The 25,361-nt window shown below is 41.5% G+C and overlaps 1 protein-coding gene across 6 annotated transcripts in view; it reads right to left on the reverse strand.

The window, feature by feature from the left end:
- Positions 1-25,361, reverse strand: part of RABGAP1L (RAB GTPase activating protein 1 like) — a 422,358-nt gene that overhangs the window by 378,951 nt on the left and 18,046 nt on the right. For all 6 annotated transcript variants that reach the window (XM_089780609.1, XM_075936918.2, XM_089780610.1 and 3 more), the window contains exons 2-7: positions 13,091-13,258; positions 11,214-11,406; positions 10,344-10,554; positions 7,534-7,708; positions 5,024-5,184; positions 3,661-3,771 (exon numbers count right to left, since the gene is read on the reverse strand). In XM_089780609.1, the coding sequence (XP_089636735.1) occupies positions 3,661-3,771; positions 5,024-5,184; positions 7,534-7,708; positions 10,344-10,554; positions 11,214-11,406; positions 13,091-13,258 (1,019 nt within the window). The remainder of the gene's footprint in view (positions 1-3,660; positions 3,772-5,023; positions 5,185-7,533; positions 7,709-10,343; positions 10,555-11,213; positions 11,407-13,090; positions 13,259-25,361) is intronic.

Here is a 25,361-nt window from a genome sequence, read left to right on the forward strand (position 1 = left end):
TTATAGACAGTTACTGGGTACAGAGATGAAGTTGCATCATGACACCAGGAGTGGATTTACAGGCCAAATTATTCTATACCTTTTTTTTCTTAATCCAATTTTTAGTTATTTTTTTTTAAAAAAGCTCCTGAAGAACAGGAATGTTGTTTAAGGCTACAGAAAATCATACAATAGAGTTGAAAAGTAATTTTTAAGAAAACTCTAACCTTCTAAAGAATTTTAATTTTACTACAAATCTAGAAGAAAATAAGACATGTCTTTTTCAAGTTTTTTTTTTAATATTTTGTGCTGAGACTCTCTTGATCACTTGCTTCAACTTTTTTACTATATATGAGACGTATTTAAATTTTTTTGGAAAGTCTGCCATCTGGTGGATATTTTAATGCTACTACACTGTAACCTCTGTAAATTCAGGAACACCCATGGTACAGAATCTGGCAGGGAGGCACTGCTGCTTCCCCTCTCCTCAGCTGGGAGAATAGTAGTGAGCAACATGCTCTGCTGAGACTTTTCCCCACAGTTCTCACAGCAACAGGCAGGAGGCGGGGAACGGGGGCAGTGCTGGAAGTGGTGAGGGTTGCAGAGCATCAGGTAAGCGCCTCATCCCTATTTGGGATGTGAACGTTTAACTGGGAAACCAGTAAGCCTTACCCTGAACAGGTGAGGCTCTCTGATTAAGGTTAACCAGTGGGGCTGAAGGAGCATCAGCCTTGGCATCCCCTCCCCAGTTGGGGAGAAGCTGGAGGGGAGAAACTGTTCTTATCTAAAACTATTTACAGAAACTAATGAGGTACTGATTAACTGAGAGAAACAACACTTAAAGATCTAAAGAACTATATACAGCCTAAGGATAAAGACTATCAGTCTTGAGGATGCTCCAGCTACCCTCACTGGCAGGTGGTAAGAAGGAACTGAGGTGGTGAGGGGCCAGCAGGGGTATATATGCACCAATATGCTAGAGGCACTCCAGGGGCTCCCTGGCTGGCCCAATGGGTACTGCTAAGGGGAAAAGCTCTGGAATCCATACACATCTAATTGGAATGGGCATGAGCAAGCACTCAAAGAAGAACATAAGAGTCAGAAGGCAAGGGTGACTTGCACCTTAGCACATATTTGGAGCAGTGCTCCTTCCTACCCTTCTCTGAGGTCAGACACATCAAAATGGAGGCAGAGAACTGGGGCCTCTTGGTCAATATAACAGGAGCTCAGGGTGGGATCTCCCTTACTGACACACTCATGACAAGGAACTGGCAGCAAGACTAAGGTTGAGTCACATCCTTCTTTTTAGCATCCAGTCACATGTAGATATCACTCAATGAGGAATAAATTTAGGCAGGCCCATAGCTTTTTAGTCCATTTAAAGAAAGGGGAATATATTGAACCACCACTCAAGAAAATGTCCTTCTCCAAAACAAAAGAGGACCAGTTAGCTCTACGCCTCAAAATACACAAAAATCCTGCAGCAACAAGTCTCCAAGTCTGCTTTAGGGCTAAAAATAGCAATTTAGATGTTCCCTCTCAGGCTGGTGATTAGACTCTGAAAGCCAGCGAGTGGGGTGGGTCTCGGAGACTGTGTGGGAACATCTATGCTGCTATTTTTAAACATGGAGCACAAGCCCCACAAACCACAGTCATTGGACAGAGGCTCTAAGAAAAGGAAGAGTTTTGTTTTGTTTTCTGCAGAATACATGCACTTATTGACACTTCACACAAAGGAGACATGTTTTGAACACCAGGGAATTTGCTTCTGTCATTCTCAGAGACCCTGTATATAGTGGTCCTTGCTATAAACTGAATTTCTGACTAAAAAGTTGGGGCTTGTGGGAAGTGACTAATGACTAACTAATTAACAATATTAGTACCTACTAACATTAGTGCACACGGAAGCAAGTAGACCACTCTTCACTGTCTGCAGGTAGAGGAGGAGGATTGCAAAAAAATGTAGTATGCAGGCACAGCATCAGACAATAGTAGCCAAAAGAATCCAGTCTCGCATACGTGGGGCATATGCACACCAAGAGTGAACCAATTATACAAAAACCTTCCAAAGAACAGTCTTAGTGCCTAAGAACATGGTCAATACAATTCTTGTGCTTATTTCTACCTCTTACTAATTAGACCATTATTTGTACATAGTCAATGCATATTATTTTACATTATTTTAATAAAATTGTCCAAAAATTGTAAAATTAAAAGAAATTACAAAATCAAGAATTCAAGCTTTGTATGGATAATGAGAGATCATAGGACCTTGCACAGACATTATAGTCCAGACAGGAGGAAGATCGGCTTATCCATCCAATAGGAGGCATGTTCTCATAAAACTTCAAGCTAAAATGAATAACAACCTTCTAAGACTAATTTTAAATAAGACCACAAATAGGCAGGCTTCACACCTGTTACAATTGCAGAGAAACATGAATCTGAAGAAATGAAACAGAAAACTACAAAGTTCATCACAAATCTGGATTTCTTTAAGGCAAAAAAGCAGCACCAATATTCAAATATCAAACATACTTTGTACACTCATCAAACTTTTAATCAAGAACAAAACAATCCTTGGGAACAGAAAATATCAAAAAGAGAGGCTTTAAAAAAAATCATGGTCACATCTGAACAGTCGAGACTTCCATGGAAGAAAGCAAAGCGGAAAACCTATGAATGAAAGAATTCCAATTAATGGACATCATGGCATTAATGCCAGCTCACAGCTTGTTGGATCTGAAATTAAGGTACTGAAGAAAGATTCATATCCCATTATTAATGCAGTGAGACGCTAGCTCACCACCATTTCTGTTTTTTAAGTTGTTAGCATAGCAAATATGGCTTTAGCAGGTATGGCTGTCAGAATTTCAATAGGAACATACAAAAGGGTGTGATGATCTACAGTACTATATTTTGTCCATATACTTGACATGTTAAGCAACATCAAAAGCAGTTAAATGGCATAATACACAAAGAATTCTAGGCAAACCTAAAAACACAACAAAGAGATGAAGCAGAATGAGAAGCCCTGTCTAAGGACAATCGGTGAGATTTTCAGAAGTTATTTGCCTTTCCCTCCACACACCTCAGGAACCAAAATAAGTGGCCAAATCTTTACCCAACATATAGATTTTTAAAAAATGGGACCCGATCAACTGTAGCTCCAAGAGTTTGGTTCTGTGCTCTGCTAACATTTGCTATATCCATCCCATAGTAGCAAATACTGGTTTTAACACTCTGAAATAATTCCGTAAGTGACAGATTAGCCAGAAGGTGCTTATCCACTAGTAACTACTCACCTTATATTTTTATTCTTAGCTATCCAAAGGAATAGAAAAATATAAGTTAAGTGGTTACTAGTGGCCAAGCACCTTTTAGCTAATCTATCATTTTTGGAGTTAGTTCAGCACATTAAGACCAGTACTCGCTACTATGGGATGAATTCACCAAAAGTTCTCAGCACAGGACCAAATATTTGGCGCTCTAGTTGACTGATGCCACGTACAGAAGTTAGCTCATTAACACTCCAAGTCAAAATTTAGTACATATACATTATTAAATTAGTACATAATGTACAAAGTTCCACTGAATCACAGCTATTTTGTGAGGGGGATGATAAGCACATTAGGGACCATTTTCCCACACTTACCCTGTTTTACTTTATATCATGCTTACCTTTCAATGGCCAATTCTTTGTTTGAGAGTTGCTGGACTGTGATCACAACTTTCTTCTCAATTCCCTGTTTCAATTTGAAATAAAATTTATCTCTGTCCTTTGGCACAGGGCTAAAAAGAAGGAATTAGTTCCATTAGCATAGATATAACTATTAGATGATGTGGTGATAGCTATTTTTATTTTATATGTTGGACATTTTGTTTTATTTTATTATGCAAGGCCCAGGGGAAGTATGTTTGGACATCTCTCCTCACGCCCACACCCACAGTCTTGGATTGGGAAGTCTTGGTGGGACGTGTTACAAAATGAAGTCACCTTTCATTGACCCCAGAGAGATGGGCATGGCTACCCACTCCAGGGGTTGTGATCTGGTCCCCAGGGATGCAGAGCTAATGGGTTTTGGCCTGGTTAACCCATGGGACAGGAATAGTGGGAACCCTCAACATTGGGTAGGTTTTTTATTTCATTTTATGTTGTGTTACTTTTTACTTGTGAAAAGTCACAGAGCTCTAGTGATAACCCGCCTCCCTCCCTCCACTTAGTTCTACCAGTAACACTCACGTCTGCAATCATTGTTCAGTACCAATCTTTGGCCCCACTCTTAGGGGCCTAAATTTTTGTATGTTTCATGTCTGTAGATGCTATTATAGATATATTTATCCACTACAGTTTATGACTGCTTCTCAATCAGTAGTTAAGATACAGTATAAGAATATTTGGTGCCCATAAGTTAGGTACCATGCAAAACATAAAAGCAGCAATAAGTGTTAAACAAAACAAAAAATTTCCATTATTATCCCTTTCCATCCAAATTACCACTTATCTGTAATGTCTTAAATTTTACCCAAACAAGACTTGTATTAAGAGAATGCTGCTCATGCTTAGTGAAATTAGCTTCCTTTCCCACCTCTACAGTGCTTCAAGACATTTTTCCAAGATTTGCTTCTGTACCTTCAACATGCTGATTCAAATGTATTAGCTTATGAAAACTCAAGTAAATGAGTTAAATAACTGTACTGAAAGAAACCCCAGAAAACACTGGTACAAATTTAGACCTCAACTACCTTTCCAAGTTTCATAGGTACACTTGAGTATGTCTACCAAGAACAAGGATTTAAACTGTTAAAAGCTGATTAATATTGGTTTTGCTACATTGCTTGTTATTTTTTAATCAGGTTGGGCTTCTAAAAAAATGTAAGTAAGAATAACAAACCAATAATCTCAAAGCAAAAATCAGCATACAGAAAAAAAAATTTAACCCAAAACTAGCTGCTTCATTACATGCTGGTTAGCCACAGACCCCTCAAAACAGCTGTGCATGTTTTATGGAGGTTTCTATTTTTTCTCCATTTTTTAAATTACCTGAAATTTCCTTTACCATCATCTTCTTTGACCTCTAAGGAGACACTGAAAGTAAATACATCACTATCTGGGGAAGGAGGAACAGAGTCCTTTACATGATCTGCAGCTTGTTTGGAAGACCGTCTGAATGCTGTGGAGAAACTATATAAAATTCTGCTGACCTGAAAAAGGGAGGACAAAAAAAGAATAACAGCACTGATGCTATTCATTCATCTTCCTATGGAGAATATACACAGTTGTGATACTTTCATAAGGGATAATTTCTCAGCAAGCATATTTCTGAAATTCTTAAAAGGATACAGCCAAGAATAAAATCAAAAGAGAGAAGGAATCTTTCTTCTCTTTTCCTCTCCACCTCCCTCATTCAAGTGTTTAATAAAAGAGTTTGTTGAGGGTTTTTGTGCGCTTCTGATGCAATATTTCAAATTATTATTAAGCCAGCAAGTTTTGGCTATACCAGGTTTTCAACATGTGGTCCACAAAATATGTCTAAGTCAGTGTTTCCCAATTTTATTTGGCCACGGAACCCCTAGAGTTGTCTTAAAAAAAAAAAAAAAAGGGTCCCTGCCGCGTTTCGTTGAGCAAAAAAAAAAAAGCCCTCGCCATGGCTCTGTCTCTTTAACAGGGGGCGGGGGAGTGCCAGGTCTTCCCGGAACCCTTGCTTTCACTTCACGGATCCCCACGGTTCCCCGGAGCACCAATTGGGAAACACTGGTCTAAGCAGCCCAGGAAAGGTGACTATAAAAATCAAAAAACAGGACTATGTAGCACTTTAAAGACTAACAAGATGGTTTATTAGCTGATGAGCTTTCAGGGGCCAGACCCACTTCCTCAGATCAAATAGTGGAAGAAAATGGCACAACCATATATACCAAAGGATACAATAAAAAAAAATGAACACATATGAAAAGGACAAATCAAATTTCAGTACAGAAGGAGGATGTGTGTGTGGGGGTGGGGGTGGGGGAAGGTAAATGTCAGTGAGCTAATGATATTAGAGGTGATAATTGGGGAAGCTATCTTTGTAATGAGTAAGATAATTAATGTCTTTGTTTAGACCGAGGCGTAAAGTGTCGAATTTAAGCATGAATGACAGTTCAGAGGATTCTCTTTCAAGTCTGGTGTGAAAAGGTCTTTGAAGCAGGATGCAGGTAATCAAGTCGTTGAGACAATGCCCTTTCTCGTTGAAATGGCAAGAAAGTGTTTTTTCTTTGTGATCCTGTCTAATATCTGTTTTGTGGGCATAGATTCTTTGGTGAAGTGTCTGAGACGTTTGTCCAATGTAAGTAGACGGACACTTTCGGCACATGATAGCATAAATTATATTTCTGGATGAGCAGGAATATGTGTTCTTGATCTTATAGCTCAATTAGTTAGGTCCAATAATGGTATCAGCAGAGTGAATATGTGGACAAAGCTGGCAACGGGGTTTGTTGCAAGGGAAGATTCCAGGGTTGGTATTAGTGTGGTATGTCCTGTGGTTGTTGGTAAGAATCATCTTGAGGTTAGGTGGTTGTCAATAGGCAACTATGGATCTGTCTCCCAGAGCCTCTCGGAGTTTAGTATCCTGTTCCAGTATAGGTTGTAGTTTATTGATAAAGTGTTGGACAGGTTTAAGTTGGGGGCTGTCTTAAACCTCATTAGTTTAAAACCCTTTTCCATGTTGTGTCAAATGCCACACTGAGCATATGAAACATTCATAGTGGAATTCTGTTCAGTCAGTTTTCACTTTAAGACTACTATGGTACGGATCTGTGGACCACAGGTTGAATTTCCAAAGGGGGCCATGCCTTCATTCAAAATTTTAAAGGTCCACAAGTGAAAAAAGGTTGAAACACCTCTGGCTTACACAGCTGATGGACATGATTTTGTTGCTAAATGACCTGCAGACTTTGTTATTTCAATTATTTTTTACATTTCACATTGACAAATCTGTACTGCTTACTGTTTGTATCTGTCAGGTCCTGTAAAAAGTAAAGAATGTGGGGTTTTTTTCTTTACTGTCTGAATCCCCAAGACCTAATATTGTGCTAATCATTATTAACTCAAGGAAAGCATAAGTCTGCTCTTTCAAATGTCCAACTGCTCTTCTTTAACCACCTAAAGGAATTACTACTGGGGGAATACTTAAGATGTTTCTTAATGACTTCAGGGTCCAAGCACACTATCTCTTTGTAATATGAATCCAGACTCAAAGCAGGAGCAAAGGATTATCTCCCAAATCTCACCATTACATTGGAGTACAGTACATTATAAACTAGCACTGTGTTTGGATAGTACCCACGGAAGATCTAAATTTTGGTAAAAGTTATTAAAGTAATTTCCTAAATTATTTAATATACAGAACACAAACTGCACATCTTGTGAAATACACTGCACACATGCCAAAGTACTGAGGTTGATTGTACATGATAGCATGTGACAGCATATATTTAAAAAATGAGAACATTACAGAAAGTACTTTTATGATGCTCAATAAACAAGTAATGGTGATAATATTTTCTACTTACTGCCTCTTTAATCTCACAGGAGAAAACATGAATCTGAAACTCCTCTGTTCCACAATAACTCTCTGTAAATGCAAAGCAGTCACTCTCTGCAGTTCCATTTTGTCCACGTGCACAGAATAATATCTTATAGATTGGAAAAGAAGCTATCTCCAAATTGGTGGTTTGGTCTATTATTCTATAGGGAGAAGTGACAAATGTGAAATTAGTCAAATAAATTGGAACTTAAAGATATCCCACCAGCTTCTTTCTGTAACTGAATGAGCTACTATCGATATTATAACATTATGCAAGCACCCAACATTAAAATACAATTAGGAAATGTAAAAAAGAAAAATGTTAATTTTCAACTAAGTTTATTTTAATAAATGTATATAAAAATAAAATAGGAAACATAGTACCCCAAATTATAACAGAACCAATATTCATCATAAAATCACTGCTGTGCAGTTCTTCATTAGAATCAAATGGCTTGATTAACTAGAAACCACAGCAACTGTGTACATACAGGCTCAGAAATTCAGCAAGTTACAAAAATCTTAAATTGCCTGAGAAGAAATTTAGTCTGAAATGTAGGCTGTTATGCAGTATGCTGCTGAAATGCCAAATAATGGTGAGAACTGACAAATATCTTCTTCAAAAATATCAGTAAAAGGCAAACAACCCCCATTTGACAGTGGCCAGCACCAGGTGCCCCGGAGGGGGCAAACCGAACACAATGAGCAAGCGATTTGTCTTGTGCCATCCATTTCCAGAGACACCATTCCTACCCCCTGGTTAATAGCCTTTTATGGACCTAACCTCCATAAATTTATCTAGCTTCTCTTTAAACTCTGTTATAGTTCTAGCCTTCACAGCCTTCTCTGGCAAAGAGTTCCACAGGTTGATTATGCGCTGTGTGAAGAAGAACTTTCGCTTATTAGTTTTAAACCTGCTACCCATTAATTTCATTTGGTGTCCACTAGTCCTTATACTATGGGAACTAATGAATAACTTTTCTTTATTCATCCTCACCACACCACTCATGATTTTATATATCTCTATCATATCCCCCCTCAGTCTCCTCTTTTCCAAACTGAAAAGTCCCAGTCGCTTTAGCCTCTCCTCATATGGGACCTGTTCCAAACCCCTGATCATTTTAGTTGCTCTTTTCTGAACCCTTCCCAAGGCCAAAATATTTTTTTTGAGGTGAGGAGACCACATCTGTACACAGTACTCAAGATGTGGGCGTACCATAGTTTTATACAGGGGCAGTAAGATATTCTGGGTTTTATTTTCTATCCCTTTCTTAATAATTCCTAACATTCTATTTGCCTTTTTGACCGCTGTAGCACATTGTGTGGAAGTTTTCAGAGAACTATCCATGATAACTCCAAGATCTCTTTCCTGATTTGTCGTAACCAAATTAGCCCCCATCATACTGTACGTATAGTTGGGGTTATTTTTTCCAACGTGCATTACTTTACACTTATCCACATTAAACTTCATTTGCTATTTTGTTGCCCAATCACTCAGTTTTGTGAGATCTTTTTGAAGTTCTTCACAGTCTGCTTCTGTCTAGACCTGCAGTCTCATTATTGAGGAAGGTCGTGTCATTTCCAATTATATATTAGCCTTGGAAATATTTACACGCACCACCTTGTGGTTCCATCAAGAACAGGAACAATAAATATTGTATTGTGTTGGAAAACCAGATAACTGAAAGATTTTGTTCATTCAGAATGTATTTAATGAAGGTAATTTTATTTGGTTTTGCTTTGAGGAACAATGTACCAGGAAAACAGACTACAGTAACAATGAAAAGCAGAGTCAGAAATGGAAAGCTAACAAAAAGGTGGGCCTTTTCCAAAGGAGGCAAGCTCCCTAAAAAATATAATTTCATTGTGGGGGGAAAAAAAGTCAAGGATCTTTATTTTTGCAATAAGACCTACGATATGCACATGTATATTCTACTGTATTTACAGAGTTAAGCTCAAGCACAATAGGTATAAAACCAATATGAAGCAGATAAAACTTTCATTGAAATCAACAGGATCTGTGCCCACTGACTTCAGTTCTGAATTTGGTTCACAGTACCAAGATCTCATTGAACATGTGTAACTACACTCTCAAAAGATTATTGGCATAGATTAGTGCTATTCTTTCAGTTCATAATTTCTGTGATAGCCCTACACAATGGTCAGCAATAGAATCTTTGCAACTCTCCTTCTGCAAGTACGTATTACTTTTTGCAGTCTTTGAAAATATTCCATTTATTGAGCATATAGGATTTTTGTCTTCAGTTACAACCATTGTATATAAGAAAATGCTAATAATCTGAGCATGCTTCTAGTTATAAAAATACAGTACACTCAGGAAATTCTCAAAAGCAATTTTCACTGATTTCAATTTTAGGTGTGGAAAGGCTGAATATTTCTCGTTATACAGTGTAATCTGTTAATCTAGAATATTTCAAATGCACATGAAAATAAAGAGAAGGTACAGATTTTTCTCTCATTCAATGCACCAGGGAGATTGAGTTTGTGAGACTGTTCCCTGCCGCCCTTACACAATAAAATTAGTTTAATGAAAGGATTCAAGATTCTAAGTTCCACTTACGAATTTTTCCCCCACTGGGATATTTTACCTGCTGGTTTAAATATCCTTGATTTGTATTCATTATATCATATTCTGCAGCGAACAGTGTGAGAGACAAATTATGGTTTTGGACAGACCTACGCAATTCAACTTTACTGGAAGCTTGGCATTTGTAACCCAAGTAAAAATCTGAACTCTTTGTGTCTACATCAGTATGAAGTACCACTGTAGTTCACCTTACAGAGCCTTCTGCGATATTCGGAACATAGAGAGTCACAGGAAGAGAGGACTGGCATGAAGATTTCAAAGTTGCCATAGCATGTAGAGCTTCTGACTCACTGCGAGGAGCAGAAACCTTCATAGAACCTAGGTACGTAAGTTTGTTAAATAATACACTGTCCTCTTCTGGTGGTTCACTAGGGGAACATGGGTTAGGTGCTGAGATTTCTGAAAACGAAGAAAGTTTAAGTTAATAAATCTCTCAACCATTGCATAAATTAGTGCAAGTTAAAAGCTGCAAGCCTACATTAATAAACCTAAAAATCTCTCTCTAACTGAAAAGGCTCCCTGCCGTGCTACCCTACACATTAATCACAAGGACCTGAATCTCAGCTATTTTACATTTGTGAAGCTTTTGAAATAATGAGTGAGTATGGGGTGATCATTTACCAAAAAATTTAGACATTTTGAAAATAACTCCATATTTAGTGTCAATCTCTCCCTACTTGTGAGTGAAAGTAGCCTAAGGTTGATTCATACATTCCTTCCCCCCCCCCCCCCCCCTGCCTCCCCCTTGAGCTGCAGGCATTTCCATAAGGGGCTGGGCCATACTGAGAAGATAATTGTAAATGACTGGATATTTAAGCAATTAGCAAGGTAATCAGCTGAGGACAGTTAAAAAAAAGAAAGAAAGTCTAATGGGGGTGGGTGGTGGAGGACCAGAAAAGTCCAGAATCTCAGAAAGGTGAGAGACTCTCTCCCCTCTCCCTCAGCACTATGTCTGGGGATTCCTGGGAACATCAACTTCAAATAATCATCCCAATTTTTCTTTTGCTCAGTTTCATCCCATAACTTCATTACATACTCAAAAATATTTTAACCAATACCTGTAGTGGAAGGGTCTAGAAATAGATGTAAAGAAGACTGGTTTCTCTGACTGTCTGAAACATCTTCAGATGACTCTCTGCAAGCATTATGGAAGTCTTTACAATCAGTAGCACAACTTATTTGGCCTTTTTCAGAATCTCTTAGTATCTCTTCCATGGCTTTCTCCAGCTGTTCATCTCCATTTGAAAATATCTATACAAAGGAAAAGACACAAGAGACTTAAACGGTTGCTTCTTTACCAGAAGAGTAATTATTCAAATATTTGAAAAATGTTAATATATTTTAACATTTGTTCTACTTTTTTAAAGAGACATTTTGCCAAGCAACACTTCTTCAGCTAATCTACTTATTTATTTAATTATTGTAGAGTGTGTTTGGCACGTAAATACCTCTCAATGCCAGCTACAAAAGTGACCTGAACTGCCTGGTCTATCTTCTGGTCTACAGATCTATCTTCTTTAGTTTAAACCTTTTGTGGATGCTTTCTTGTCTTTAGTTTTACCTAGTGGAAATAAACCCATACTAGTGTAACTCTGGGTGATCTCCAGTCAGAATATTTTTGGGGTAACAGGTAAGAATTTGTTTGAGGTTAGGGGATTGGCCTTTCCCCCAAGGCCTCAGACTATCTACACTACAGGGATTTTCCGGGATACCAGATGTATCCCAGAAAAACTCCGCAACGTCCAACGAATGCGTCTGCTCTTCCACTTCTTTTGGCAGAAGAGCAGACGCGCTCTTTCGGAAGCCCTGTCTTCCTCCTCCCATGAGGAAGAAGGGCTCTTCTGAAAGAGGAGCCTTTTCTGTAGACGGGCCAAATTTCAGAAAAGCTTCTTCTGAAGGAAATTATCGGAAAAAGGTACGCAAATTGCAGAGCACAACTTGTGTACCTTTTTCTGATAGAGCATTGTAGTGTATACGTAGCCTGAGAATGAGGGGTCACTTTCCAGGACAGGTTGTGAATTGTTGATAATGCGTTGGAGGGGTTTAAGTTGTGGACTGTAGGTGATGGCAAGTGGAATTAAGTTGTTTTCTCTTTTTGGCCTGTCTTGAAGTAGTTCATGTCTGGGTACTTTTTTGGCGCTACTGATCTGTTTTTTCACTTCTCCGGGTGGGTATTTCAGTTTTATGAATGCTCTATATAGATCCTATAAGTGTTTGTCTCTGTCTGTGGGATTGGAGCAAATTCGGTTGTATTTTAGGGCTTGGCTGTACACAGTAGATTGAGAAATGTGTCTGGGATGGAACCTAGAGGCATGAAGGCAAGTGTAGCGGTGGGTAGGGATCTGGAGTAGGTAGAAAATGGTAGAAATGGTAGAAATTTGTCCATCATTTAATTGTACTGCAGTGTCAAGGAAGCGTACTTGTGTGTACTGATCCAGGCTGAGATTGATGGTGGGGTGGAAGTTCTTGAAGTCCCTGTGAAATTCTTCAAGAGTATCTTTCCCATGGGAAAGAGGAAAGCAGCTCAATAGGGCAAAAGGCAGTGCAGTGTATACATGCATAGCTTAATCTTGACCTCATATACAAAGCAGCAAAACAGCATTCTACACCTGTAAAGCATAAAGCCACCATTTTCCATCTCCCAATCTGATGTTTTTAAATTTGTTTCTTGTTAATTGCATAAATCAGAAGGATGCACAAATGGCTAAAAATAACCTGCAGTGTAAAGACTTAAGAGTGAATGGATTGCAGTCTTCATTAGACAAACAGATTTGCTCATGCAGGTCTGTTCATTTTGCAAATGTATACAAGAAGAAGAAAAAGGTTTAAGGATTTTCAGAATCTGCACAAACAAAAACAACTTAAATAAATTGTAATATAAATCAAGGTATAAGGGATTTTTAATATGCATTTAAGAGACAAAAAATAAATGTACTTTTAGTTGAGGTTTCTCATCTTTTACACGAGGATCTTCAGGATGCTGATGAACCAAGACAAATTCTTCACTGTTGAATGTGGAAACTGGTTCAGATGACTGACTAAATTTTTCAAATGAAGACTGGACTTCCATTTCAGGAATGCAATCCCCACCTGACGCATCAACCTAATAAAAATATGTAGAAATATTGAGTTAAGTCTGAAACAGTACACAGCTATCCTTTTCTAATTGATAAATACATTTAATAGCCCTTGTAGAAGAATAGTGACTAACAACAAAATAAGAGTATTTTAAATTATCTAATATATATTTGAAAGAGTTTGTAGTCTGTCTGTGTGTCAGTCTACCTGTGAGTCTGGTTGCTCAGAAACTCCTTCTAAATGGTAGAAGCTAGAACCACTAAATTTGGCATGCAGCTTCCTCTTATAATTTAAAGCAAGGTCAGGGTTTGGTTGTGCCAGGACAATGGGATGTGTGTGGAATGGGGATTGTTTCTCATTAAACTGAAAAAGAGGGCTGTGATAGCAGGGACAATTATACTCCTGAACGACTACAGGGGAGCAGCAACTGCCCCAGCCCTGGGAACCAGTCACCGGATGGGCACCATAGCCCGTCACCCCGGGCTGGCCCAGAGGAGAAACTCGCAGGCAGGCAGGCAGCCTGCATAGTCCCCACCAGTCTGAACTGGCCCTGGGGAGAAGGCAGCAGGTGGCCCCACTTCATCCAAGCCACCCCTCCCCTGAATCCCTTCACATCTTCCAGGCCCCTCCCCCAACTCCTGCACCCCCACGCCCTGCCCTAATCCCCCCAACTCCTGCTCTGACACCTGCACCTGTAACTCCTGCCCTGAGCCTCTCACCCCCCCCCCCGTAGGGATAACATATTAATGTATTGAAAATGATTCCTCCAAATGGAAGTGACTCCCCATAATTTGTTCCCCACAACTTAGTGTTTAGATTTATTATTAATTCTTCTTCTTATTATTATTATTATTTGTTAAGATTGTTAAATGTTTAGATTTATTATTATTATTGTCCCTTTAGAATATAATGTATTAGGTAATGTAACTTAGAACTGTTAAAAATATAATCCTATGTAACCAGAAACAGCCCCCCCCCCTGTGCTCCAGGGCATGCTCAAGCTTGTGCAAGGGGCTGCTTGAAATTGACATTGCAGAGATACATTGTAACAACTCTGCAACTCTCCCACTAACTCTGCTATGGGAGCCAAGCCCTGTAATTGACTAAGGCCATTGTTACTTAATTGAGGCCTGCTCTCTTTAAAACATTGTAACTTTATTCAGCACTCAGAGAATATTTTAAGCAATACCACCCAGAAACTTTCTGTAACTACAACTCTGATATATGTAAAGTTATTATTACCAGAAACTTTTTGTAACTACAACTCTGATATATGTAAAGTTATTATTACACAAAAACATTGTATGGGAAACATTAAGGAATGTATGTAAGAGAGAGAGAGTGCTTGGATGATGAGTGAATGGTTCTAAGAGGTGCCAGCCTGAGAATACAGCAACAAAGGGCTGAAGAAGGCGTCAGGTGCCAGTGCAACCAAAAGGTGTCAAGTGGAGAAACTGGAGGTCCACCCGATGAGATCACTGATGAGCACCTGGCAGCCACCCTGGAGACATCAGCATGATACAGCAATTTCCATAGACTGGCATAGGAAGAAATTCCTATAAGAACTGGACTAAAAAACAATGGAATCAGAGTCCAAGGTTCTGCTGCCAGCCCACCAGGAGCTTCAGATGCGCATCTGATCAGGACTTTGCTCCCCACTACCATCACTTGTGTACAGAGTACCTGGCCAGTATTCTGTCACAAGCAACTTCCAGGCTGGTAACTATACACAGAACTTAAATGAATGGATGTATGAATGAATGGTTATATATATATATATATATATATACACAAGTGTATAAGGGTTAAGTAGTGATAGGAATAAGTAGTTAAACAACGTTGTTTGCTTCTATCTTTTCTTTATTTTTTTATTATTATCTTTACAATAAATGTGGCTTTTTGCCTTATCCCCCTCATAAGATCCTGCTTGCTTTTATTTGGTACAACACCCCCACCCTGACTCCTGTACCCCCTCCACATCCCCAGCCTCCTGCCCTAATTTCCCCAGATCTCGAAGCCTCTTCCCAGACTCCTGCACCCCCCACGCCACCGGCCCCCTGCCTACTGGACCCAAGCAATGCCAGGTAAATCTTCTAGCATACAGCAAGACCTTGCCATCTGCGGTTTTGCTGTTTGTGGTTTCACTTGGTGTGCTGCACCACACCGCACAAGCACATGATGCTACTTACTGATGCTCTGTCAGTGCATTCTGGTAAAAAAGTTACAATTGGTAAAGTATCACTTGTGGCATCAAAAAGAAAAGTGTTGCAGACAATGGTCATGAAGCTAAGAAGGGAAAAAAGTGATGACTTATTCCGGAATTATTGGAAAAGCTTGCAAATGGTTATAGTGCAACCTCAGTAGCTAAAATATAAGGCATTAATGAGTCTACTCTGTGTTATATTAAAAAGGGAAAAACATAAGAGACAGCGTTGCTGCAAGTACACCTCTTCTGCAAAAAGGGGTCATGGCTGAGTCGTGATCCCATAATTGAAAAAGGGAAAAGGCATTAAGCATTTGGACTGAAGACATGGCACAGAAACAACCACCTGTGAATGGTGCTGTAATTCAAGAAAAGGCTTTGAGTGTGCAAAAGCATTTTGGTCAAGCATCAGGTGGCAAGGGGGGAAGTCATGCAGTGTCATTCACCGCAAGTAAGGTGGTGGTTTGACAAATTTAAAGAGGCACAGTTTACATAATGTGAAGTTAACATGGGAATCGGCATTGGCAGACCATAAAGCAGCATGGGATTATCCCTCACAGCTTCTTAAAATGAATGAGGAAAAGGGTTATGTGCCCCAATAAGTTTTCAATGCAGATGAAACCACCTTGTTTTAGAAAAGGATGCTCACATTTCCAAGGCGAAAGAACAGCTTTGGGCTTCAAGGCAGCAAAAGACAGGTTAATTCTTCTCCTCTGTGGTAACGCTCCTCTGTGGTCACAGCTGTTTCATCCATGAAGCAGATGGTTCAAAGGGCTGCCCTTCAAATTGCTACCCATATTGGACAATGACTCTGACATAAAACACAACTTCCTTCATTCAGCCTCTCGATCTGGATGTGATTACAGTAAACTTCCGATAATCCGGCACCTTTAGGACCCAGGGGGTGCCGGATTATCAGATTTGCCGGACTATCGGAAGGGGGGGCTATGAGGGGTCTGGAGTGGGGGAATGCCACCCCAGACACCTCATAGCCCCCCCTTCCGATAGTCCGGCTCTGCCCCAGGCGTCCCTGATTCAGCCGCTGCTGGTCAGTTTCAGCAGCGGCTGAATCGGGGACGCCTGCAGCAGAGCAGCTGGAGTGCTGCCGGGTTGGTCCGGTAGCGCCGACCCTTGGCGCGGCAAGACCAACCCGACAACACCCCAGCTGCTCTTGGGGACGCCTGGGGCAGAGCAGCTGGGGTGCTGCCGGGTTGGTCCCGCAGCACCGCTCCTCGGCGCTACTGGACCAACCCGGCAACGCCCCAGTTGCTCTGTCCCAGGCATCTGGATTCAGCTGCTGTTGAAACTGACCAGTGGCTGACTCCAGGAAGACCAACCCAGCAGCACCCCAGCTGCTCTGTCCCAGGTGTACCCAAGTCAGCTGCTGCTGAAACTGATCAGGGGCTGATTCCAGGAAGCCCAGGGCAGAGCAACTCTGCCTCGGGCTTCCTGGAGTCAGCCACTGGTCAGTTTCAGCAGCGGCTGAATCGGGGACAGCTGGGGTGCTGCCGGGTTGGGTCCCGCAGCCCCGAGGGGCAGCGCTACGGGACCTACCCGGCAGCACTCCAGCTGCTCTGCCCCCGGCTTCCGGGATTCAGCCACTGGTCAGTTTTAGCAGCAGCTGAATCAGGGAAGCTGGGGGCAGAGCAGCTCCAATGGTCCGGCTGCCCGGAGCACTTCCGGGTTCCTGATGGTGCCGGACCATCAGGAGTGCCGGACCATCAGATGCCGGACCATTGGAGTTTTACTGTACTACTTTTATAGCCTATTATATCAGGCACACATTCGCTCAGATTCATAATGCACTGGAAGGTGATGAAATGCTTGATCTCAGGAAATGCTGGAAGGACGACAACATTGCTAACTACATCACTAACATAAGGGAGTCATCAACATCAATGCTTGTTGGAAGAAGTTGTGGAAAGGAGGTCTCAATGATATCACTGATCTCCCACTGGTCAATGAAGAGATTAAGAGGATTGTGAGACTAGCCCATGAAGTTAGAGGGGAGGTTTTTGAGGATATGGAGATAGAAAAAGTTAATCAAATTCAGAGGAACTGACTAATGAGGACTTAGCAGGAATTGTAACAAGTAGTGAAGATAAAGAGGAAAGGGAAGATGAGACAGAAAAACATGACTTAAATTTAGAAACGTTGGCGGATCTCTTCAGATGCAGCAAACAGCTCACTGACAAAATGTTTGAGTATGATCCCTCAATGGAGTGGAACTTGAAAATTAAAAGGGAAATTGAAGGTACGATGATGTAGTACCAGGAAATATTAAAGGAGTTAAAGAACAAGACTACACAGCTTCCCATCACAACTTTCCTTTGCAAACACATCCCTGTTAACACTCCCCTCCCCCCGAAATCCTGGAGGAAAAAACTGTCAGAGTAAGATTTGCAGGAAGGAGTTCAAAGAACCATTTTGGGTGATTAGCTTTGAAGATGAAGTTGTTTTTCAGTATAGTTGGAAATCTATTGCTTTGAAGTTAAAGTTGTTTGCTGACCATGAAACAGCAGGCAATAAAACACTCATTTTGAACGTGTTGTTTTTGTGTCATGAACAACCCACGCCCACGCCAATATTCACGGATTTTGGCATTCAAACTTATCTCCAGAAAGTATCCCCCCACAAATGTAGAGGGCTTCTTTTAAACATAATGGTTAATAGCAACTCTGTTTTTTATTTTTGGTCTCCCAAACCATTATTTTTTGATAAAAAGACCTTATTAATTTCCTTCCTGAACATTTAAAGGAAGTGTGAAAAACAATCTAAAAATACGAACTAAAAAGGATAAGGGATTAAAATACTGCATTCTAGATGGCCACTTTCATTATTTCAAAACCCCAATCACAAAATATAATTGTTTGACATGCTCTGCCTAAAGAATGGCAGTATTTTGTGGCCATACTGACATTAGGGATGTAAAATCTAGCTTAACTGGCCAATGGATTAAACATATTGTTTAACCAATTAAATTAAATGGGAGCGTGCTGAGGGGAGGCCTGCAATGCCCCCAGACCCCGCCTGCAGTGGGCCAAGGTGCCCCACAGGCAGAGGCTGCTCTGGCATAGCAACTGGAGCAGACTCTGTTTGTGGGGCCCCCAGGCTCACTGTGAACACAGGCTGCTCCAGCAACACCAAAGCAGCATCTGCCTGAGGTGGGCCAGGGCTCCCTGCAGGTAGGGACTGCTCCTGCTGGGATGTCAGAGCAGTCCCTCCCTGCAGAGCACCTGGGCCCAACACATGCCAGAGCTGCACTGGAGCAGCCCCTGTCCAGGGCGCCCTTCCCCTCCTTCAGCAGGAGAGAAGCTACTCCAACCCCATTGGTTAACCGGTTAAATTTTCACATCAGGATGCAGGCAGCAGTGCATAGCCCAGGACTCCCCACTGGTGCTGGGGAGAGGGTGCTGGCAAGGTGGTGGCATTGTCCCTACTAAGGATGTTAAATATCGTGTATTTCACTAATCGAATAGTCAATGCATTTTTGTATCAACTATTCAATTAGTCGATAGGACAGCGCTGCCCCTGTGAAACATCGTGTTTCAAAGGGGCAGCGCCGCCTGGATCCCGGGATCAGCTGGAGACTCCAAGTGACCCCAGACTCCACATGGTGTTGCCACTTTGAAACACCATGACGGCATTTCAAAGGGCAGCACCACACAGCTGATCCCAGATTTAGCACCACATAGAGCCTGGGTCAGCTGGGGACTCCAAGGGACTCCGTGCGGTGCTACCCTTTTGAAGCGCCACTGCAGCGTTTCAAAGGGGCAGTGCCACCCAGCTGATCCCAGGTTTAGCGCCGCAGTGTTTCAAAGCAGCAGTGCCACACAGAGCCCAAGCTTCCTGCAGCGCTGCCACTTTAAAGTACCTCCCTTTTGTATCTGATAGAGACTGCAAGCGGGAGTGGGTGGGAGCGAGCTACTAGTCAACTATCCTGTCAACTATCCCATAAGCATTTGCTTATCGGATAGTTGACTAGTCCTTAACATCCCTAGTCCCTACTGAACCCCTTACTGCACCCCAACCCCTTGCCCCAGTCCTGAGTGCCCTTCCACATCCAAACTCCCTCTCAGAGCTTGCACACCACACTCCCCTCATGCACATGAACATTCTGGCCAGGTTCAGCTCCCTCCCACACTCCAAACCAATTTGACCCCAATTCACCAGCCCAAAGTCCGCAACCCTTCCTGCACCTCTATCTCCTGCCCCAGCCAGGAATAAGAAACTGGAATAAGAACAGTGTTAGGGTGAATCTTATAAATATTTCTGAAAGTTTGTTTGTTTGTCCCAAAAGATCTCCGCAATGGTAAGAGCTAGAAATACCAAATTTTGCACGGATACTCCTGATTTCCTAACTTAAATCACTGGATTGGTTATATCTCGAAATCAGTTCTCTCAGAGCCCCAGTTGGGCCCACTGATAATAAGCTTTTAGTAGCACCTGATCATAGGTGCTGGACTCTTCAGTTAAGCGTGTCACAAACTGCAACTACGAGATCCTTTCCCTATGATAACTGAAAAAGTACTAGATATGTTAATTTCTTAAAGTAATATATAAGAGAAAAGTATTTCCAAAAAATATGCTATGTTAATGTCATTGACGTAGTTCATTCATCACACTTTTCACTATATTTTCCCCAGGCGACGCCGGGTGTTTCTGCTAGTTTGTAATAAGCTTGAGTGAGTGTGAGAATTAACTATGTGTTTTCTGTTATTCTGAATTTGTAATCTACTTTGCTCTTCCTGTTTTCACTTGCAACCACTTAAATTCTACTGTTTGCACTTAATAAAATCACTTTTATTTACTATCGAGCTCAATGTAAACAGCTGTACCCTAGGGGAGCGATCAGTATGTATATCCTCTTTTCATTGTTAATGGAGACTTAAATACTTTATTTGGGGTTCTGATCCCATTTGGGGAGTGGTATCCCTAGAAGCTGGTCCCAAAATTGAATTTTCCTTGGACCTGAGCAGTTTGTCTGTATTGCTCCTCAGGGGGGAGGGTGATCTCAGCTCTGTACCTTGGCTGGGGGAGACCAGGTGAGCTCACCCAGAAGAACAGGGTGGGAAAAGCCCCACAGAGCAAGGAAGTGAGTGTCAGTGGCTGTGTCACCACTCCGGGAAGAACCCCCAAGGGATCTTTTGTGACCTATTAGTGTCCTACATAGTGTCCTATTTTATGTAGTTTTAAAATACAACCACCACACGAAACAATCTGTATTGGGAAAGTCTTATGAATTGTGCTGACACAGTAGAACAGGGGTGGGCAATAAAACGGTGGCAGTCCATCAGGGTTAGCACTGGTGGACCACTGCCACTATATTTACCTGTGCCTCTGCAAGTACCAATGATTGTAGCTCCTGTTGGCCAAGGATCACCATTCCTGGCCAGTGAGAGCTGCAGGACAACACACACTGGGACACTACTTCCCACAGCTCCCATCGGCAGGGAATAGCAATCCACAGCCAATAGGAGCTACAACCACCTATACCTGCGAAGGTGCAGGTAAACATAGCCGAGACACCCTGCCAGGGGCTAACCCTGGCAGACCAGATCTGACCTGTGGGCCAGTATTTGCCCACCCATGCTGTAGAAGGTAAAATGGGTATGGCAATAAATAGGACTCAGGACATCTGAATTAAATTGCTGCCTGCTCCTCCATAGATTTCCCGTGGGATTTTGGGTTAGTCACTTAATCTTTCTGGGCCTCAATTTCCAATTTTTCGTATGTGGCTTCCAGTTCTCCTGTGCTTTGCGTTGTGTTCTTAGAACATAAGCTTTCTGGGAAAGGGACTGTCTCTTACTATGCAGCTTCACATTGGGGCCCTGATGTTGACTATGTTAAAATAGTGTCTTATGGATTCAAACAACTTTTCACGTCTAGTATTATAAACTAAAAAGAAAGCCACAACAAAATGAGATTAAACTAAACTCACTGCTTCTTTCTTGAAAAAGAAGTGAATCAATACAAAACACTGTTTCTAACAGGAAGTAAGTTTCCTGTGCGCTCAGAACAGCCAAAAGCAAGCTCTTAATGTGCACGTTTCTCATCATACCTAACAAGGGCAGCACAGGCAAAATACTCTTGCTTAATAAAGCTGAGCTACTCTGTATTCAAGTAGATCATGTCAACTCAATAGTTTTGCCAAAATGGCATCTTACACTACTGAACTATCAGCATCCAAGGTCATGAAGGAAGTGCAGTCCTTACGACCTTCAGTTCCCCCAGCTACTCCTCATAGCCCAAGGAATATAAGAATTCTGAAACAGTTGGGAGGGTGAGTAGAGAGTGTGAATATAGAGCAGCAACTCCCAAAGAAACACAGCCATCAGTAACGTCTTACTTCAAGGGCCTCTGTGCACTTCCTCTCAAAAAGAAGATTATTAAGCGGAATTGGCCAGACAGAAGGTGGACTAAGTAATGCTTAGTTAAACCAACAATGAACATTGCTCTCTTAAATCCAGCCTCAGATCAGAATTTTTTTAAGTCCAGAGGCTGATGTACAGAAAATGCACTTGCTGACCACCACACTGCTATTCTGCATATTTCTATAAAAGGGATGTATTTAACTCAAGACATGAAAGCAATTGTTGCTCTAGTTAAGTGATCACTAACACCTGCAGAAGTGGAAATTTTAGCTGTGTCATAACAAGTTTCAATACAGAACCATATTTATTTAACCTCCTCAGATGACATCCCGCTTGCACTTCCCCCAGGAACTGCATAAAATCTAGAGAGAGAAAATGGAGTTAAGGTTTTGTCTTTTAATATATTATTTTTGCAGCTAACTAGTTGAAACACTCAGTGTTCCTGAAATCACTTCATATCCTCTGTAAATAATTTCCCCATACAACAAGGTGACAAGGTGGAGTTTTTTCACCTCCATTTATGCAATGGTATAATACTCTATCTGAATTTTCAATTTCTTTGAAGATCCCTCTACTTTGCAGAAAGGAAGATTGTTAATTACAGTGATAATAGATCTGTAAACATACAGTTAAAATGTAACTAAAAATCATGGCAGTTACATGAGCGCTGCAGGATCTGCAGTATAAAGCTTAAATAAGCTTTATACTGCAGAGCCCACAATAAAGCCACCTCCCTGGGAGCAAGGCTGGCAAGGGTTGCTGCCAGCCTTGCTCCCAGGAAGGACACTCCACTGTGGGCTCTGCAACTGGGTTCCTGGGGAGCCAGCACGTAACCTGTGGCAGGGGAGGACTGGCTGGGTCGGCCACAGGCAGGGGTTGCTCCTGTGGGGCTGGAGCACCCTGCTTCCTGGAGCAAGCAAGGAGTTACTCCAGCCCTTAAAAGTAAATCAAAACTATTGAGAGTGAGGCTTACTGGTTAACCTTTTGCATCCCTACAATAAAGCACACATTCTCTAAAAAGTTTTAAACTTTTCTAAAAATATTTATTTTCTAGCAGAGGGAAAGAAAAGAAATGGTCATTAAATGGTTATAGCAGACACCAGTTTCCATGGTGACTTGACTGTGGAATATTTGTCCTTTTTTTCCTCTTCCTTCTTTACCCTATTCAGCTCAGATCCTAAATGCTGCTATATCCTGCTCTTCCTTTTCCCTGCAATTCTCTAATAGTTTGTTCTAGCTAAAGCTCAGCTTTCAAGAACCAGCAGGCTACAAACAGGTTTCGGGAGGGCCAGCATCAGGCTCCCTGGGCCTGTAGTCTTGCTGCCCTGCCACTGGGACTAAAGTCAAAGTCTGAACAACTGAGCTTTGAGGGGCTCTCTGTGGCTTATGGGCCCTGTGGTGTAGAACACCAAGCAACTGTCCTGCTTGGTACCCCTAACATGGGAACTGGCATTTTTAAATGCAGAAAAGAGTTAGGGAACAGATGCCGTAAAGGTTTTATAGCATATTGGGGGCGGGGAGGGCACCTTGGAAACAAAAAGGTTGAGAATTCCTGATCAAATAAGATGTAAGTTTATTAAGGCCACATTAATAAAAGACACGTATGCGTGTGCACACGTGCACGTGCACGTGTGAGTGTGTGTGTGTGTGTGTGTGTGTGTACACTCCGGAAGGGTCTGCCGGCAACAGGCCAGCTGGGGCTGCAAGCAGCAGCAGCGACTTGGGTAAGCGGTGGGACAGAGCAGCTGGGGTGCTGCCAGGTTGGTCCTACAGTGCCATGCCTCACCTGAGCGGTGCTGCAGGACCAATCCGACAGCACCCCAGCTGCTCTGCCCTGGCTTCCCCACGTCCACCGCTCATCAGTTTCAGCAGCAACGCGGAGTAGAGCAGCTGGGGTGCTGCCAGGCGCCAAGCAGGGGGGTGAGGGGCAGTCCTGCGGGACCAACCAGGCAGCACCCCAGCTGCTCTTCCCCAAGTCTGCCACTGGTCAGTTTCAGCAGCGGCAGCAGCAGACTTGGGGAAGTGGCGTGGAGCAGCTCCAATTGTCCAGCTGGCCAGAACACCTCCGGGTTCCAGTTGGTGCTGGACTATCAGGAGAGCCGGACCACTGGATGCCAGACAATTGGCGTTTTACTGTATATGTTTTAAAACAAAAAAACCCCTATAATTTCTGTCTCTCACGGTGTCCTGATTTAGCTCTTTTAAATGGCATATGCAAAAAGGGAAAGGAAGAGCCCTTCTCACAATCTAAAAAAGACAGCCTAAAAGCCCATTTTCTTATTCCTAAACTGTTTTTCTATTTTATAGTTGAAATATGTTTGCACAGACATATCAAAGAAATGATTAAATGAATGGGAATGCTTATTTTTAGTTTAATATTCTGTTTCTGTTAATACCTATTTAAAGCAAACACCTGAAACCTCCCAACAAATATGACAATCACCCAACAAGTCTGCCAACAAAACGAGAAGCTGAAGTCTACACTACTAATACGTCTAATAGTTTAAAACTAAAAAAGTAGAGAAAAAGTCCACACAAAACACACACATCACATTCCACAAGACATACACAATATAGTATCAAAAGAGGGAACAACCCATTAAAAATTCTTTGTAGGACATTTAACAATAACATAACCCAAGAGCTTCTGGAGAAGCAATGTATTGAGTCGAAGGATTTTTAAGAGTTACTAGTCCTCTCTCTCTGCCCCTGAAACAAGTAATAATTTCCTAGTAACCTTTTAAAGTTATAGGCACAAATATGGTTGTATGTGAAACTTGTAATTATGTAGTACAAAATACCACTGAAAAAAAGAACACAAATATTTTTCCATAAACTTTTTCCCCTCACCATCCTCCCACATACCCATATTCAACATACATAAAAGCACAAATACCATTTTTAAAAAAGATCCTATTTTATAGGAGAATTAAACTGACCAACAAAAACGCTCCAACAGCCATTTTGTCTCTAGCTTTTGGCTAGTGTCCCAAACTTGCCACTTTTATGTTTCAAATAAAGAAACATAATGTATTGGACAAACAAACAGAAAAGGTCACTTAAAAAACAAAACAAAAGAATTTTGGCCATGGCTTAAACTGACCCTTTTAATGTAGTTTGAGTCATCCTGCTGTATTCATATGTGCACTGTTATTCAAGATTCTATTTTGCTAAAGTGAGGTGGACCGCGTACTAATTTGCTGCCACAAGCTCCTTATTGTTAGCTTACTGTTAAGTGTTAAAATCAGTATGCCTGAGAACTTGGAACATAAGAATGGCCATACTGGCTCAGACCAAAGGTCCATTTAGCCCAGTAGCCTGCCTGCCAACAGTGGCCAGCACCAGGTGCCCCAGAAGGGGTGGACCGAAGACAATGATCAAGCGATTTGTCTTGTGCCATCCATTTCCAGCCTCTGACAGAGGCCAGGGACACCATTCCTACCCCCTGGCTAATAGCCTTTTATGGACCTAACCTCCATGAATTTATCTAGCTTCTCTTTAAATTCTGTTATAGTTCTAGCCTTCACAACCTTCTCTGGCAAGGAGTTCCA

The sequence above is a fragment of the Pelodiscus sinensis genome, chromosome 9 (assembly GCF_052426305.1).
Source record: "Pelodiscus sinensis isolate ZL-2025 chromosome 9, ASM5242630v1, whole genome shotgun sequence".
Lineage (NCBI taxonomy): Eukaryota > Metazoa > Chordata > Testudines > Trionychidae > Pelodiscus > Pelodiscus sinensis.